The sequence below is a fragment of the Pteronotus mesoamericanus genome, unplaced genomic scaffold, assembly GCF_021234165.1.
Source record: "Pteronotus mesoamericanus isolate MK-2021 breed Mesoamerican mustached bat unplaced genomic scaffold, CSHL_Meso_final contig_74, whole genome shotgun sequence".
Lineage (NCBI taxonomy): Eukaryota > Metazoa > Chordata > Mammalia > Chiroptera > Mormoopidae > Pteronotus > Pteronotus mesoamericanus.
Genome location: NW_026555247.1, coordinates 13,678,546 through 13,694,489, shown reverse-complemented (window position 1 = coordinate 13,694,489; position 15,944 = coordinate 13,678,546). Strand labels below are relative to the sequence as shown.

General features: G+C 36.3%; 1 protein-coding gene across 1 annotated transcript in view; it reads left to right on the top strand.

The window, feature by feature from the left end:
* Positions 1 to 12,456, top strand: part of TRAPPC8 (trafficking protein particle complex subunit 8) — an 85,939-nt gene extending 73,483 nt beyond the window's left edge. The window contains exons 26-29 of the mRNA XM_054583503.1: positions 439 to 540; positions 4,090 to 4,235; positions 10,379 to 10,468; positions 11,433 to 12,456. Coding sequence (XP_054439478.1) covers positions 439 to 540; positions 4,090 to 4,235; positions 10,379 to 10,468; positions 11,433 to 11,667 — 573 coding nt within the window. The 3' untranslated portion in view covers positions 11,668 to 12,456. The remainder of the gene's footprint in view (positions 1 to 438; positions 541 to 4,089; positions 4,236 to 10,378; positions 10,469 to 11,432) is intronic.
* The last annotated feature ends 3,488 nt before the right edge of the window (positions 12,457 to 15,944 follow it).

Genomic DNA, 15,944 nt, shown 5'->3' with positions numbered 1-15,944 from the left:
GCTTCTCCATCAGTTCAACATTGGCTAGTCCATGCCCCTAGTTTCTCCTTGTCATCAGCCATAATTGGGTTGACTTGGTGTTCAGTATGAAGGGCTTCTGCCAACATAACATACGCAGGCTCATCGCAGTTGGATGCAAGCACGCGAAGATGGTCTTGGCACTTGCCTATTGCTTTGGCAGCTTCACAAATTCACATGCTAAGCCATTGTGGATGAGGGGGGTGTTTAGCACCTCTTATAAAAGCAGTATTAATGTCCATTACATCTCCAGCAGCAGTGCCTTCCTTGGCTATAATGGTGGGTTACTGGTGGAGCCAAATGTTGAATGCTCCCAACCTTCAGCTTCCACCTTCACACAACTCCACTGTGGCTGGTAAAGAGCCTGTTGGTTGCTTTTGAGGCCACTGCTAAGCAGGATAATATTTTTGTGATTTGTAGGCTTACGTAGTGGAAGACAGTAAGCAGCTTATTTTGGAAGGTCAGCATCATGTTATTCTTCACACTATTGGAAAAGAAGCCTTTTCATATCCTCAGAAACAGGTAATAAACAGTTTGCTTTGGGGTTTCCTGTAAACCTGTGGGGGGTTTTGTTTGTTTCGTTTTGTATTTTTGATGAGATCTGGTTTGTATGACCTTTTATATTGGGACCTGAGTTGGGGGTTGGTGGCATAAGACTGATTAAAATAAAAAATGAACATAAATTGCTTTTAAAATTCATTAGCACTTATAAGGGTATTGAGATGCATTTGTGATCTTGAGGTTTCCTAAGCTACACTCCTATTGAATCTAGAATTCATATTATATAAAGAATTGACTTGCTTGAGAGAACAGTGTTCTCTATATTATTTGCTCTAACAGGCCCAGACTGTTGCAGAATTCCAGGGGGCCTACCCTAAAATTAAGGACGGAGTTGTGCAGCAGCTGGCGATAGTGTTTAATATGCTTTCTCATTTCTCTTCAAATACTGTTTACTCTTACCAAAAAGTTCTCATACTGCTGTGAACAAAATTTAAGCACATTTGGTTCAGTAATTCAAATACTTACCTTACATTATATTTATAAGGAATAGATATTTATTTTCAAGGTTTTCTTCCCATTACTTTTGACTACTTTTATTTTGAAATAATTTTCTAACTTACAGAAAAGATGCAAGAATAGTAGAAGGGACTCTATACCTTTCACCCAAGTTCTCAAATGGTTAGCATTTTACCTCATTTGCTTTGTCATTTGTATGTATATACATACATACTAATTCTTTTTCTTGATTATGTACTTCCTAGGAAAATGCAGGCAGCCTGTTCCTCCAGTATTCCTAAGAACAAAGATAATTTCTTACACAAAAGCACAAAGACCATGATTAAAATCAGGAAGTTTAATATTGATGCAATACTCTTTAATACACAGCCCATATTCAAATGTCATCAAAGTTCTCAATGTTTTTATAGCTGTTTGTTTTTTCCTATCCAGGGTCCAGTTCATGATCGGGCATTGTATCTAGTTGTCTTGTCTCTTCGGCCTCTTTTAAAATCTGGAATAATTTCTTGTGTCTTTGTCGCTTTTGACTTTAAAAATTCTTTTAAGAACATGGGCCAGTTATTTTAATGCACAATAATACCTCTTTGTATTTTTTCTTTTGTGCTTCCTCATGATTATATTAAAGTTATGAATTTTATGGCAGAAATACTACATAAGTGATGTTACAGCCTGGTCAGTGTATTACCTTAGAAAGCACATGATATTAGTTTATCCCATTATCAGTGATGGATCAGTTGATTAAAATAGTGTTTACTGTGTTTCTCCACAGTAAAGTTACTATTTTTCCTTTTGTAATAATAAGTAATTTGTAGAGAGATAATTTAAGACTGTAAATGTCTGATTTCTCATCAAGCATGGATCCACCAGTTTTAGCTCCCATTGGTGGTTCTATAATTTGAATCATTTTTTATTTTGATAATTATTAATGGTAATTTTCCATTAGGTTTAATGAATATATCGAATTTAACCCCAAATCTATTCCTAATTTTAAGAAAATAATTTCTCCCCTTTTGATTAATTCAAAAATCCTGAGTTTTAGGTGTAGATGCCATAAACTTTTGATAATTTGGAACATCTCAAACAATGGTAAGATTGCCACTTAGAAAATGAAACAAAGTGATTTCTATAAAATTTAACCTTGTTATATTCCCATTTTATATACTACATATAATATATCCTTTTTATTTCTTTGCATTTCACCTTTGAAGTGTTTTATAGTTTCTTTATATAACTTGAGTTTAGGTGATACGATGGTTTCATTATGCTATGAATAATAGATTTGAAGCTCAAAGATTTTCAGATTGATGATCTAGTGTAAATTACTTGCATAACTTGATGAATTTTAGCTTACTACACACTTAGAAAACAAGGATTATAATACTTTCACAGCCTCCTCTCTTGTGGCTGAACTGTCATAAGGTAGAATCAAATCCGTATTATGAAACTACTGGTACAAATTCTTTAGCATTGATTGTAAATATACTCCTTGCCTCTCTTAAGCTGTTAAGAGAGATAAACTGAGAATGTCCTGTCAGTAAATTAGCTTCTGGTTTTTAGTCTCTCTTTATGGCTGTTGTTCACGTGTTGTTCTCCTGATAGGTATTATATGGGAATTTCTTCAGTATAATTTTAGAGTATCAAACAATAGATTGTTTTCTTTGATGATTAGAATACATTAAACAATAATACATGTTTTGAACTTTTAGTAAAGTGTAACATAAACAGACAATAATGAATATGGCTCACTGAATTTTACAAATTGAAGAACACTCCAATATAGCTAGGACCCAACTTAAGAAATAAAATATAATCAGCACCCCAGAAGTATGCTCCTGCTTTCTTCCAGTCAGAACTCTAGTCACTTTTTTCTGACTTATATGGAAAAAGCAAATTTAGTTCTTGATTTTGCTACTGTATAGATCAGGGACCTGCAGACTTTTTCTGAAAAAAAGCCTGATAATAAAGGTCTTTATCATAATTACTCTTCTCTGTTGTTGGGGACCAAAAGCAACAAAAGCAAACATAGATAGGCTGTTGGCTATGTTTCAACAAAAAGTTCTTCACAAAAACAGGAGGAAGCTGGATTTGACCCATGAGCTGCAGTTTGCCAATCCCTGGTATAGATCAGAGTTCAACTTGGCTAGCAGGAAGTTAAAAATCAAAATGTTCATGGATGGTGAATGAAAATGGAGAAGAAGTAACCAAGGGAAAAAATACTAGAAATGGAATATCATTCTATATTTTCATTTAGATGATAATCATATTTATTGAAATGTATACAATGTGCCTAACACCATCAGTGTTAATACTTTTACATGCATATTATTCTTTAGTTAATAGTTGAAGCACTGTAATATATGACACAGCAATATATTTTCAAAGTAAAATTTTAAGGCAATTTTATTTCAACTATTAAAACAGATGCAATATAGTTGAATAGCTATAGACTAAGTACTAGTAGTTTTACTAGATGAGAACCACAGCAGCTTTTGAAATTATTAAGAACCCCTTTTTACATATGAGGAAATTGTCTTAATGTATTAAATAACTTATATTAGATCATAGAGCTAATACATGAAGTTGCTGGAATTCATGTCTAACTCCTGCACATAGGGAATGAATAAGTAATTCCAGATCCTTGTTCCTATTTTATTTTAATCCTTACCCAACTATGTTTATTGATTTTAGAGAGAGAGGAAAGGAGAGAGACAGAGAAAGACGTTGGTTGCCCACTCCCCACCTCTGTATGTGCCCTGACCGGGGTTTGAACTTACCACCTAAGTGTGTGCCCTGACCAGGAACTGAACCCACAATCTTCTTGGTGCATGGGGTGATGCTCCAAAGGACTGAGCCACTCAGCCAGGGCCAGATCATAATTTCTTTATCCTAGATTGTATTGCAAATGATTCCAACTGTTTGTTTAAATAACAGCAGAAATAATATTGTTCATGCTTTACTGATTTTTAACTTGTTTTATTAAAGTATACATTATATTTTGTTATAACAAGACAGTGTTTTTAATTATCATATTTTTTTTTTCTATTCTTTTCTCAGGAGCCGCCAGAAATGGAACTATTAAAATTTTTCAGGCCAGAAAACACTACAGTTTCTTCTAGACCATCAGTAGAGCAGCTTTCTAATCTCATTAAAACAAGTCTTCATTATCCAGAATCATTTAATCATCCATTTCATCAAAAAAGGTTTGAAGGGTTTTTTGTTAAAAATTTTTATACAGTAGACACACTCTCTCTCTCTCTCTCTCTCTCTCTCTGTCTCTCTCTCTTATTTATTTAGACAATGGCATTAACCCAAATATTGAAGAAGAAATTTAGAATAATACCGTGTATAGATATTGATCTTAAGTAATTTATCCTTCACTACAATTATTATATGCTGCTGCTGTGATTAAAGATGGATATTGCCTCAGCCACCTCAGTTGCCAAGCTCTTCCTTCTGTTGAGCAGGTTTATCATTAAATGAAAAACAAGGAGAAATTATTCTATCATTTTGTTTGTTTTAGACCCAGAAAGTATACGTAAGACAAGATTACACAAAGACACATCAAACAGTTCAAATTTTGTCAGCATTCTTTACTTAAGGTTTATTAAGTGGTAAACTTCCTGAGGAATGATATATTTATAATTTTGGTAAATAGCTTAATTACATAAACTTAAGATTCTGAAAATAAAAAATTTCTAAATCAGATGACACTTGAAACAGTTGCTGGTTTACAGGTATAAGAAAATGTGGAGAGACGTCTGGTAAGACCAGCCTATAAGGGATAATTGAAGGTATGAATTTTGGAGGTCCCTCTGGGTAAGCGTGGGGATGGGTGGGATAGAACAAAAAGAGAACAGTGACCTGTGGAACAATGGCATCTGAGAGAGGACATAGGAAAAAGAAGGGGTCCATGAAGAAGACTGGTTGAGAAGTAGCAGTCAAATAATTAGGGAAAAAAAGAGACCAGTGAGGGAGAAAGTGGTATCTCAAAGGTTAAGTAGAAACAGTTCAAGGAGAGAGAAGTGCTTAGCGATTGATAATGCTGCAGAAATGTCAAATAGTAAATGGACCAAAAAGTTGTTCGTTGGATCTGACAATAAAGAGGTCGCCGATGATTTTTGAGAAGAATGTTATTAGACAGGTAGTAGGGGTGGAAGCATGATATAGTAGGTTGAGGAGAGAAGAGGAAGTTAAGTAAGTAAAGATCCTTGGTGTAGACCACCCTTCCAAGAAGCTGGTCTGTTAGCAGTGATCAGGAAGTATCCATTCAATATTGTTGTTTTCTTACTAGTTAATATATGGATGTGTGCATGGTCTTGAGGAAATGATGGGTTACAAGGAGAGCAGTAGAATCTTTCGTAGATGGTAAGGTACACACACCAGAGAATGATGGGGTCAGCTTTGGGCTGAAGGAGTGTCCTCCTCACTGTTGAGACAGAAAAAAGGGAGAAACTTGAACTACTTGACACGTTTTGGAGTGTCCATAGGCGCAAGGTTAACTACTCAAAGTAATTAGGAGATAAGAGAATACAGGGTAGAGAATTTTTAAAAAGTGAAATTTGAGGATAACTTCTGAGGGGAATAAGAAGCTGGCTAAGGGCACAAGGAGAGAGTGCTGGGCAAATTGAAACCTTGACAGAGACCTAACTTCAGAAATACTTGAAAAGTAACTTGATTGTGCGACCCATTTTTAAACACTTTCATTGTGAAAACTGCTCAAAAACAAAAATGGATGGCTGCAGTGATTTCTTCCCCCCACAAAACTAACCGCCACATAATCATCTCTATTCAGGAAACAGAATATTGCCAGCATCTCAGAATTCCCCTCCTACTCCACGTCCAAATTGGTAGTCATATCTTTGCTTGCCCTTATAATTTTTACAACTAAGTATACATCTGATATTTTGATTTTTGTGAGTTTTTCTGCCCAGCCTCTTTCATGTAATAGTATGTTAGTAATTATCAATCATTGCTTGAAGCTGTAGAATTCTCATTGCCATATGAATATGCTTGAACATACCAGGATTAGTTTATCTACTCTGCTGCTGAGGGACTTTTTGTTTTCATATTTGAACTATTTTTAATTCTACTACTGTGAACATTCTTGTATCTATCTCCTGGTGCATGTGTGCTTATTTATCTAGGAATTTTCCCAAAGTAGTTTTTACCAATTTGTATAGCCCACTAGTAGTATGTGGGAATTCCCTCTGCTCTATATTTTCATCAACACTTAATTCCTTTTGGATTTTTTAAAATGTTAGCTATTTAAGTTGTTTTAGAAATACTTTTGGTTTTAAATTTTTTTCTAGATCGTAATGCTGCTCAGTCCTCATTCTGTGTGCCTTTGACTAACAGATGCACACTGGTCACCTGGGGAGTTGCGCTTTAGGCCTCCTCCCAGAGATTCCAGTTTGGTTGGCCTGGGGTGCGGGCTGGACATCCAGAGTTCCTGAAGGTCTCCAGGTGATTCTAGCGTGCAGCCAGCGTTGAGGGGAGGGAGATTATGTTTTATCCCTATTGAACCTGTCTTTATTTCATATAGTTGCATGAGTTTTGATTTCAAGATGTTTCATTTTAACCCCTTGTTTACTTTGTTCTTCACTTCATGAATATCTTAGGATTTAGTGGTTAAATCCTTGGCTGCACTTTAGAGGCTAGAATATTTAAGCATTCTCCACGTGATTCTGTTAGGGTTTAAAAGTGTCATAGATTCTAGGCAGTGCAGGAAGTATTGAAGCAGGACAAGTTTGATCAAACTAAAGTAGAGCAGTAGGTTAACATTAAGTATCACAGAATCAAAATTGCATCAAGTATGTGAAAACAAGACGGGTTCAATAAGGTTAAAATTTATCAGTCCCATTTGCCCCCCACACCCCCACCCCCTACCCACAAAATTGGCTGCACAGTAGAATCATCTGGGTAATTTTTGAAAATCCTGATGCTCAGGCCATTTGAATCAGAGTGTCTGGGAGTAGGACCCAGGCATTTGTATTTTTAAAAATGCCCTCAGGTGACACCAGAATGTGTCTGTACCATTCATGGTTGCTACAGTAATGCTTCATAACAAACCAGTCCAAAATTCAGTCGCTTGCAAAGCATCTATTCCCCGCTCACAGTTACGATTTGGCTGAAGCTTTACTTCAGGCTGTGGGTGGGTTGGGTTCATGTCTGCAACCACACATATTTGGGGCTCTGTCCAAATGGACAGCAACTACCTGGGATATATTCAAATGGCATATCTCTGTGGTACAAAAAGTAAGCTATATCGCATAGCACATTTAAGGCTTCTGTTTGCATCAAAGCGATTAATAATCCATCAGCCAGATAGCCTCACCTTCACAATCAACAAGGATGATCCACAGTCCCACAGTGGGAAGATGAGGGGAGTAAGTAATGGCTAAACAATAACTACAGTTACCATGGTGACCAAGATAGAGAATCACTGAGTGACTGGCATTTTTGAGAAACTAAAGAACAGATGTGTAATTTAGTGAGAGAGCTAGAGAGAGGAGAGGTAGTGGTCAGAGAGTGAGTGACTGTTACTTAGAAGGAAGCTCTTCTAGGTGACAAAAGGTGCACAGCATGGTCATGGCAGTTAAATGGCCGAATTTGGAATCCTACTTATGGTTATGGAGGTGACAGGTCAAGGACTTAAGAAAGAGTTAAATAAACTGTCCACCTAGACAAATGAAATTGTACAAAAGGATGACAAGATTTGGGATTGCAAGGAAGAAAGCAAACTCATGCTGAAGCTTTAAATAAATGAAGCCAATGGCTGATGGGCAAGAGAAGCCTACAGCGATGTTTCCCCTCTCGGTGGTATGCCTTTGCTTGACAGACATAATACATGAGTGTTTCCCTCATCATTACCTCAGCTATTTCAAAATACTTACACCCCCTCCCCCCCCTTCAAAGGATCCTTGCCTGTACTGAGTTCCTGTCACTGGCTTTAGTTTGTCGGTATGGGACTAAAAAAAGAAATAATGAAAACCTTGGAGTACTTCATGACAATGATGGAGTTGTTTTTATGGAAAAGAGAGGAAGAAGAAATCAAGAAGTAGCATTGAGAACTACATTAATGATATATTCTGACCCGAAATGTAAAAGAAGGAAAACATCATCTGTTATTGAGAAGGCTATTGAAGAAGCTGCATACTCCACCAAGTTTCAGTTAAAGAAACAGACATACATGAAGAGATTGAGGATCTAGAGAAGTGTTCGTAATGTAATGTAGAAATGGAGTGGCGTGGAATGGGCCAGTAGGAGGTTTCGACATGGCAGTGGCCCACAGAGCAGTGGAAGATGAGACTTTGAAATAGAATAGGTGACCAGAGATAACTAAGATATGAAGCATACTGGGTTTAGCTGCCACAGATTTTCAGAATACAAAGTTATATTAGATAATGTTTATGGAGGTTTGGAATGTGCTAAGCCTTATCCTCAGCACTTAACATATTTGATCTTACCTAAGCACCACAACCTAAAAGGTAGGCACAGCTATTCCCAGTTTACAGTTGAGAAAACTGAGGTAGAGTTGAGCTGATACTTGACCATTAGCAGCCTGACTCTAGACCTCATGCCCTTAATAATGCCAGATTTTAGTGATGGGGGAATAGTTGTCAGCAGTTTCATCCCTAGCCACTGTTTGTGGCTCCTGAGATTTTAGAAAGGCTGTTGTATAACGCAGTGGTTTTCAAAATGTGGTCGCAAACCAACGTCATCATTATCATATGGGAACTTGTTAGAAATGCAGATCTAGGGCCACACTCTAGACCTAGTGAATCAGAAACTCTAGGAGCAGGGCCCAGAAGTGTTTTTAGCAAGCCCTACAGGTGATTCTGGAGCATGCTCAAGTGTGAGAAACAAGTCAGATATGAGAACTACATGGTGTGAAGAATGAATTGTGTCAGGGGACTAATTCACAGTCTGTTACAATAAACCAAGAGGCATGGTGGCTCGAATTTGTGAGGAAAATGAAGATGGAGTGAAGTAACCAGGTTCTGGAGATGTGTGGGAGAGAAAATGGACAGGAATTAATGAAGAATAACAGAAAATAAGGAATGGGGATGGGGGCTAGCAAGGCAGTAGCCCCCAGTCGCAATGCAGAGCACTTAGTATCTTGCCTAAGGCCTGCTGGGGTGAATAGGGGTGCTGTTCACTAACGCTATGAATGGAGGAAGAGGAGGAACGAAGATAATGTTTGGTTTGGAGCTAGGAAACATCCACATGTTCACGTTTCTTCTTTCACTAGAAGCATTTAGGTAAGGCATGGAGAACCTGATATTTGAAGATCAAATGGGAATAAAAGAGTAAAAGTTCCTGAGGTTATGCTTTGAGTTCCAAATTACATAATTTTTTAATGAGGTGCCTTCAGACCGGAAATGTACTCAGTAGCCTTGCTGTCTTTTTCTCCTTGTGTGAAGTTTGTGGGGGAGGTACGAGCATAGCACCAGAATAACCTAAGGATATGTTTTTGAATTATCTAAGGTTTTGTTTAGGGAAAGCTGTTATTTAAATTTTTGAGAGCATGAAACATGGGAGCAGAATTTTAGTTATTTTTGTGAGTGCTTATAAGGTTACTATTTTTTATTTTTTGCTCTTTGTCCTTTGTGTTTATAAGATAAACTGTAAATAATAGTAGGTAACCCAGCTTCATTTATTCACAGGTTATGTTCGTTTATTATGTTCTTGTTTGGAAATCTACACCAGTTTGTTCATATGCCCTCTTCTGACAGTGCATGATCTTTCTCTTATGCTTTGGTAATTTGTTTAATATTAAGTGATACGAGAAACTACTTTACCTGCTCAGATGTGTCTATTCGAAAGGGACTTTTCTTATAACTTAGAAACAATTCTCACATTCTCCAAAATGTGATGACTTTTAGGCAAATTGGATAGAAAATCAAGTATCATTCTGGGCTAAGTTCTTAAAATAATTTTGAAGAGAGAAGAGGGTTAGTTGTTGGCATTTTCATGATTTATTTTTTTTTCTCCATTGACCTTTTGTAGTTGAGATTATTTACTTTTGTTTTTCATTTTGGGATATAACCACCAAGAAATATTTTAGATTTTTAAGATCAGCTATAATAAATTGAACTAGAATGGTTTTGTGGATGTATGTACTCTGATATTTATTCAGCATTGTATTAATGTTTTGCTTTTTATTTACACACGTTGTCTTCATTGATTTTGGAACTCAATTTTTTTTTCTTTCTTTGAATCTGTTTTCAGGGGACTTGTGCACTATTGGGTAATGTTAAGTATTACTTTCCTGAAGGTTGCTTCTTGGGGGTTTTTAAAAACACATGGCTAATTTTTTTGCTTGTTTATTTTTCTTCCATAGTCTTTGTGTAGTACCAGTCACCCTTTTACTTTCCAATTGTTCTAAGGCTGATGTCGATGTAATAGTTGATCTTCGGCATAAAACAACAAGGTAAAGATTTATTTAGTACAAGATTATTTATAGTTTAAGATTGATTTGGGAAGAATTGAATATTTGGAAATTATGCAAATAATTGCTAACAGAGAAAATTTATTCAGGCCTGATTTTTTTTTTTTTTTTTGGTGGTGGTGGTGGTGGTGGTATTTGGTATTACAGATGTGTTGGAGAAGAGATATGGAGTAATATTATAATAGTGACAAAATGGAAAGCATTTCCAAAAGCAACAAACCGATTTGGCCATAGCCGAAAGTTCTTATAAAACTTTGTGAGAGAGAATTCAAAATTTGAAAACCAGCAAGTTTGTGATAGAAGGGTTAATTTTTTAGTCTTTATTTTCTTGATTATGAATAATATTTAATTTTTTAAAATGCAGGTCCATTCTCCCATATCTGATAGTCTAAGAGCCAGATGGTTTTTGGAATTCAGAAATTTTTGGGTTTTTAGAAAAGTAATGTGAAATGTATACTGGTTATTGTGTAACACCCCAAAGAGAATCTGAAGCAACTCCCTGAAATCCAAACACATTCTGTGTATTATAAATTAAGTAACTAATGCCTTATTGTAGATACTGGGTTGCTTTCCATTTTTCAGTATTATAAACAGTTTTAATATTACAAGCATTCTTGTATAAACATTTATTTGTATGTATGGATAACCAAGCAGTAGTTAAAAGCTCAGGTTTGAAATCAGGTTCCATCATTTACCAGCTGCTGGTTTTGAGGGTTAAATAATTTACTCCTAGCCTTATACCAAGAACATAGTAACTGTTAATAAATGTTAGCTATTATAGCAATAGTAATAGCATTGCCATTATTGTTACCATTAATAAGCAGTTAGCTTCATAAAATGATTTCTAAAAATAAAATTGCTAGATGAAAGGGATGTGTTATTGGGACTTTGGGGAAACATTTTAAAGAAAAACCCCCTCCAATTTACCCTTTTCCTCCTTCCCTAGTCCAGAATCATTGGAAATCCACGGATCATTTACATGGCTTGGGCAAACACAATATAAACTTCAACTCAAAAGTGAGGAGATTCACAGTTTGCAGCTGAAAGCATGCTTTGTCCATACAGGTGTTTATAACCTTGGAACTTTCAGGGTATTTGCCAAGTTATCGGACCAAGTTACAGTGTTTGAAACAAGCCAGCAGAACTCCATGCCTGCCCTCATCATCATTAACAATGTGTGACAACTGTAAAGTTGTACTGCAATCCACAAGAATTAGTTTTATTTTACTGACTGGGTTTTACAGCGGTATTTGAAATACCTAACTTGTTCTGGAGATTGGTATCAAATCACTGCAAAATACTTGTCAGTTTGTTGATGATTCAAAAGCACGTCGGACTGAGAACACTTATATTCTTTTTTTGTATTTCTTTAAACCTGGTAATAATATACATGCTCATAATACAGAATTTCAACATACCCATGCACCTTATTAAGCCCCATCTTAAAAACCAGTGTCTGAGTCTGCTGTTACAACTTACCAATGGTATACGAATATTAGGAGATGATTTTGAAGGAGAGGCCTTGTTGGCAATACTCCGGTTAAGCCATTAGTCAAATTCCAGCTTTACTGTGAAGTTTAATAGAGTATTAAATAAAAATTTTCGTATCTTGCTTCACACAGTTCTCTAAAATCAGTTTTGAACTTTGGTTATAGAATCATCATATGTCAGTATCTGGTGGTTCTTATGGCTTATACATAACTTTGTAAAAAGAAAAAAATTTTTCCAATGCTTTGAATATAGTTTTGAAAGGAGTTTGACTTTTTTTCTTCACTTCAGCATAGTGTGCACTATTCACAGTATAAGATTTTTGTCATTTAAATTATCATTCTTTATTATGTAACTTTAACAATTGAGTTGATCTGTTTAAAATATAAATCTCAAGTTAAAAATAAGCTTTTCAAAAGTGTATTATATTTATAACAAATGTACTGTAAATAGAATAAAGACATGCTATTCACTGTATAGAATTATTAGATGCTCTTTTTTTTATTCTGATGACTAATACATCCTTTATTTAAAATGAGTGCCAATCATATTATGGCAGGTACCTGACCAATTTCCTGAGAAAGCATTATTGTCTTTGTTTCCAAAAGTGAAGTAGTCTTTGCTCGGACAGTCCTTGTGGCCTTGTTATACATGAGCAAATGAATATTGTCTTTAAATGTGTCGTGTCTGATGCCCAGTTACAAATTTGGACATCCTTGTATATCCTGGGAGAAAGGAAGATCAATGCTTATTGAATCTATTAAAAATGACCACATTGAAGCCTCTGGTCCTGGTTATGGAAGACCAGGTAATTTAGCTTTTATGCTGAAGAAAAGTAAAAAATTGAAACAAAATAGGAGAAAACATCTTACTAAAAACAAAGTGCTACCAATATAGTCAGTTATTAAAGGACCAAAATCTAGAAATTGAGAGAGATGAAACCAGCATTTGGGACTACTTTGCCTTGCAGCGTTTGACCACTTAAGCAGCAGCAGCTGAGAGGCAGAGCCTTATATTTGACATACTTTGAAGCAAGAAGTATAGGTAGAAGAAATAATCTAATCTGAAGCAAGGAGTGGAAAAGGATAGAAAATAGGTGAAAAAAGGGTCAGAGACCTTCTGGGTTCAGTGGGAAAGTCCTATCTGTTTGGAGTCCTCAAAAGAGAAGAGAGGATAGGGCAAAAGTATTTGAGGAGAATCTCTGAGAATTTTCCAAGATGGGCATCAAGTTAGAGATTCAAGGAGGTCAGTAAATTCCAAACAACATAAAAAGAAACCTGTGTATCCAGATGCATCATAGTGAAATTGATGGAAATTAAAGACATGAGGAAATAGTCTTGAATACGGAAGACAAAACTTACTTGAATGGTAACAAGCACTCAACAAATAGCTGACTTCTTATCATAGATAATGGAAGCCAAAAGATAGTGGGGTAGCTTCAAAGGGTTCAAAGAAACTTAACTGGCTAAGCCAGAATTGTAAGCTCAGCAATAATACCTTTGAGGGATGGAAGTGAAACTAAGATATTTAAAGACAAAACCTGAGAGTTTACTTCTTTCAGGTTGCGGTAAGATAATGGTGCCTGTGTAAATGGAAATATTCCCATTCATTCTCCAGGTAACTATGTAAAGAAGAGCAAGTGAAATCATACCTAACTCATGCTTTTAGCATAACTAGACAGAGACTACTACTAACCTCAAATTATCTCTAAATGGGAAATTTAGCACTATATTCTGACTATCCCAAGCCTCTACTGTTAAGTTTTTGTGGTGAGAGGAGGAGGGGAAGAAGGGAACTCAGCAAGATTGTGGATAGAACAGAGGGCTTAAGGGTGAGTTGAAATCACTGTAAACAGAAAATTGACCCTACCTGTAAAAGTATTCAACATGAGAGCTGACAGAGCAGAGCTCTGATGATAGGCAAGGCATCTGAGACTCTGCTGTGGGGCCCTGTAGGAGCAGCAAGGAATAGGGACCATTCATCACACCGCTAAGGAAATGCCTCCTCACAGGAGCTACCTTATAAATCAGCTACTTATAAGACTATTGAGTATTTTGAGGCTTGTGCAGCGCAAATAACTTCCAACTGAAATTCTTCCATTAAAAAATCAGACCCTTAGGTCTGAACCCAGGACATTCCAGGAAACTGCAAATGCACGTAGGTAACCCTAACAGCATACCCAAAACTATGGTATCTTTAAAATGTAAGGTTTGCCAAGCAGCTTGTAAAAGCAAGGCTTTAAATGGAATGGGACACGGGAACAGTATCTAGAAGGGAGGTGAGGAGTGCTGGTGAGACTAGCAGGAATGGGGGCTATACAGCCCTAGGGCCGAGCTTCAAGAAGCCTTGCAACAAGTAGGGGGGAGGGGAGTCTGTATATAGGCCGAGGAATAAGCCCAAGGTACACCTGGTACCTTAGAAATTATAAGTAGGGCACATAAAATCCAACGAGGAACAGCTTTACATCAAATGGAATCAATGTATAGAAAAGATAAGGTTGTGTTGCTGTGCCCCTGATACCAGGCAGTTTTAATTAGTGTCTGGAAACAAGTTACTGTACTTCAGAGCTCTGAGGTGATTCTTACCAGGGTGTAGGAAGAACAGACACTGGTGCCTATCATGATTGCTCTTTAGAGTTGGAACTAAAATACCTTAAAATTATACTCACTATAATATTTGATCACAATGTAAGTAGGTTAAGACAGTTTTTCTTAGATTGATAAGAACTGTAAGAACACATATGTCTTTAAGCACAATATTATATAACAATATTTCCCAAAATGTGTTCTGCTGAATAGGATGTGAAAGGTATTAGTGGAAAATGAGTTCCCTGCCTAAACGAATGAGGGAAATATGGAATTAAAAGAGGTTTCTTTATTGCTCCTGTGCATTTATGCAGTCTCCCCAAGCACCTTTGGTAGACTCCAGTCCTTCCAAGCCAAAGTGTTTTCCAGAACTGGTGTTAATACGCTAATAGACTAGAGCTTGGCAAACTTTTTGCAAAGTGGCAGATAATATTTTAGTCTATTGCAACTACTCGGCTCTTCCATTATAGCACAAAAGCCAACAAACAATACGTAAAGAAGTGGGTATGGCTGTTTTTGTAAATAAACACCTGTTCCTATAAGTAAAGTTTTATTCACTTTAACATTGAGTGACCTTGTCCTCATATCTTGGCAAGCTGGACAAGACCAGAGAGGAAAGGAGGAGAAACTAGAGGGGACAGAGCATTGGGTGAAGTGATACCTCATTCCTTCCTAAGGCAGGTTTCAGAAAAACCGTGCAACTGATTCCTGAACCCAATTACATCCACTAGAGGGCGCCGGGAGTACAATGTTGCATCAATGCTGTCTTATGATTTGCCTTTAAAATGTTGAAATTAACATTCAAAAGGTAGCACTTAGTGGAGTTGGAGTTAGCATTAAACTTTTTTTTTAAGCTAAGGAGGATTAGAATCAGGCAAATTAATGATAATTACCAGCCTAAGGTACTAAAGGTATTAACCGAGGAAATACTTCTTAATTAAAACAGTTGCTGGCTTTTAAATAGTCTTTACCTCATCCAGAGAATCAAGATGGATGGGTTTTCTTGAAATTTTTAATAATTTAAGACAAATTTTTATTGATTAGAAAGTCATTTAATTTGTCACAGTATGGTCTAAAATGGAGGCTAAAATAGAAAATTGTTAAATCAATAAAACCTGTGATAAAACATGGGTAAGAGATCCTACATCCCTACTTGATGGTTGTAGACAAATCTCTTTATAACATAGGATTCTTTTATGGTATTTAAATGAGATAATGGGTTTTAAAGTGCTTGGAACATGGTGCTTAATACATAGTAAATCATGGCTAAATGATGTGTTGGTGAGCTGCATGTTTCAAAGTACCTGGAGAATTCTTGCTAGTGGTATATGCTATTATTGAGCAAGATGGTTGAAATTGGAAGGACCTCCAGGCCGTTCTGGAGA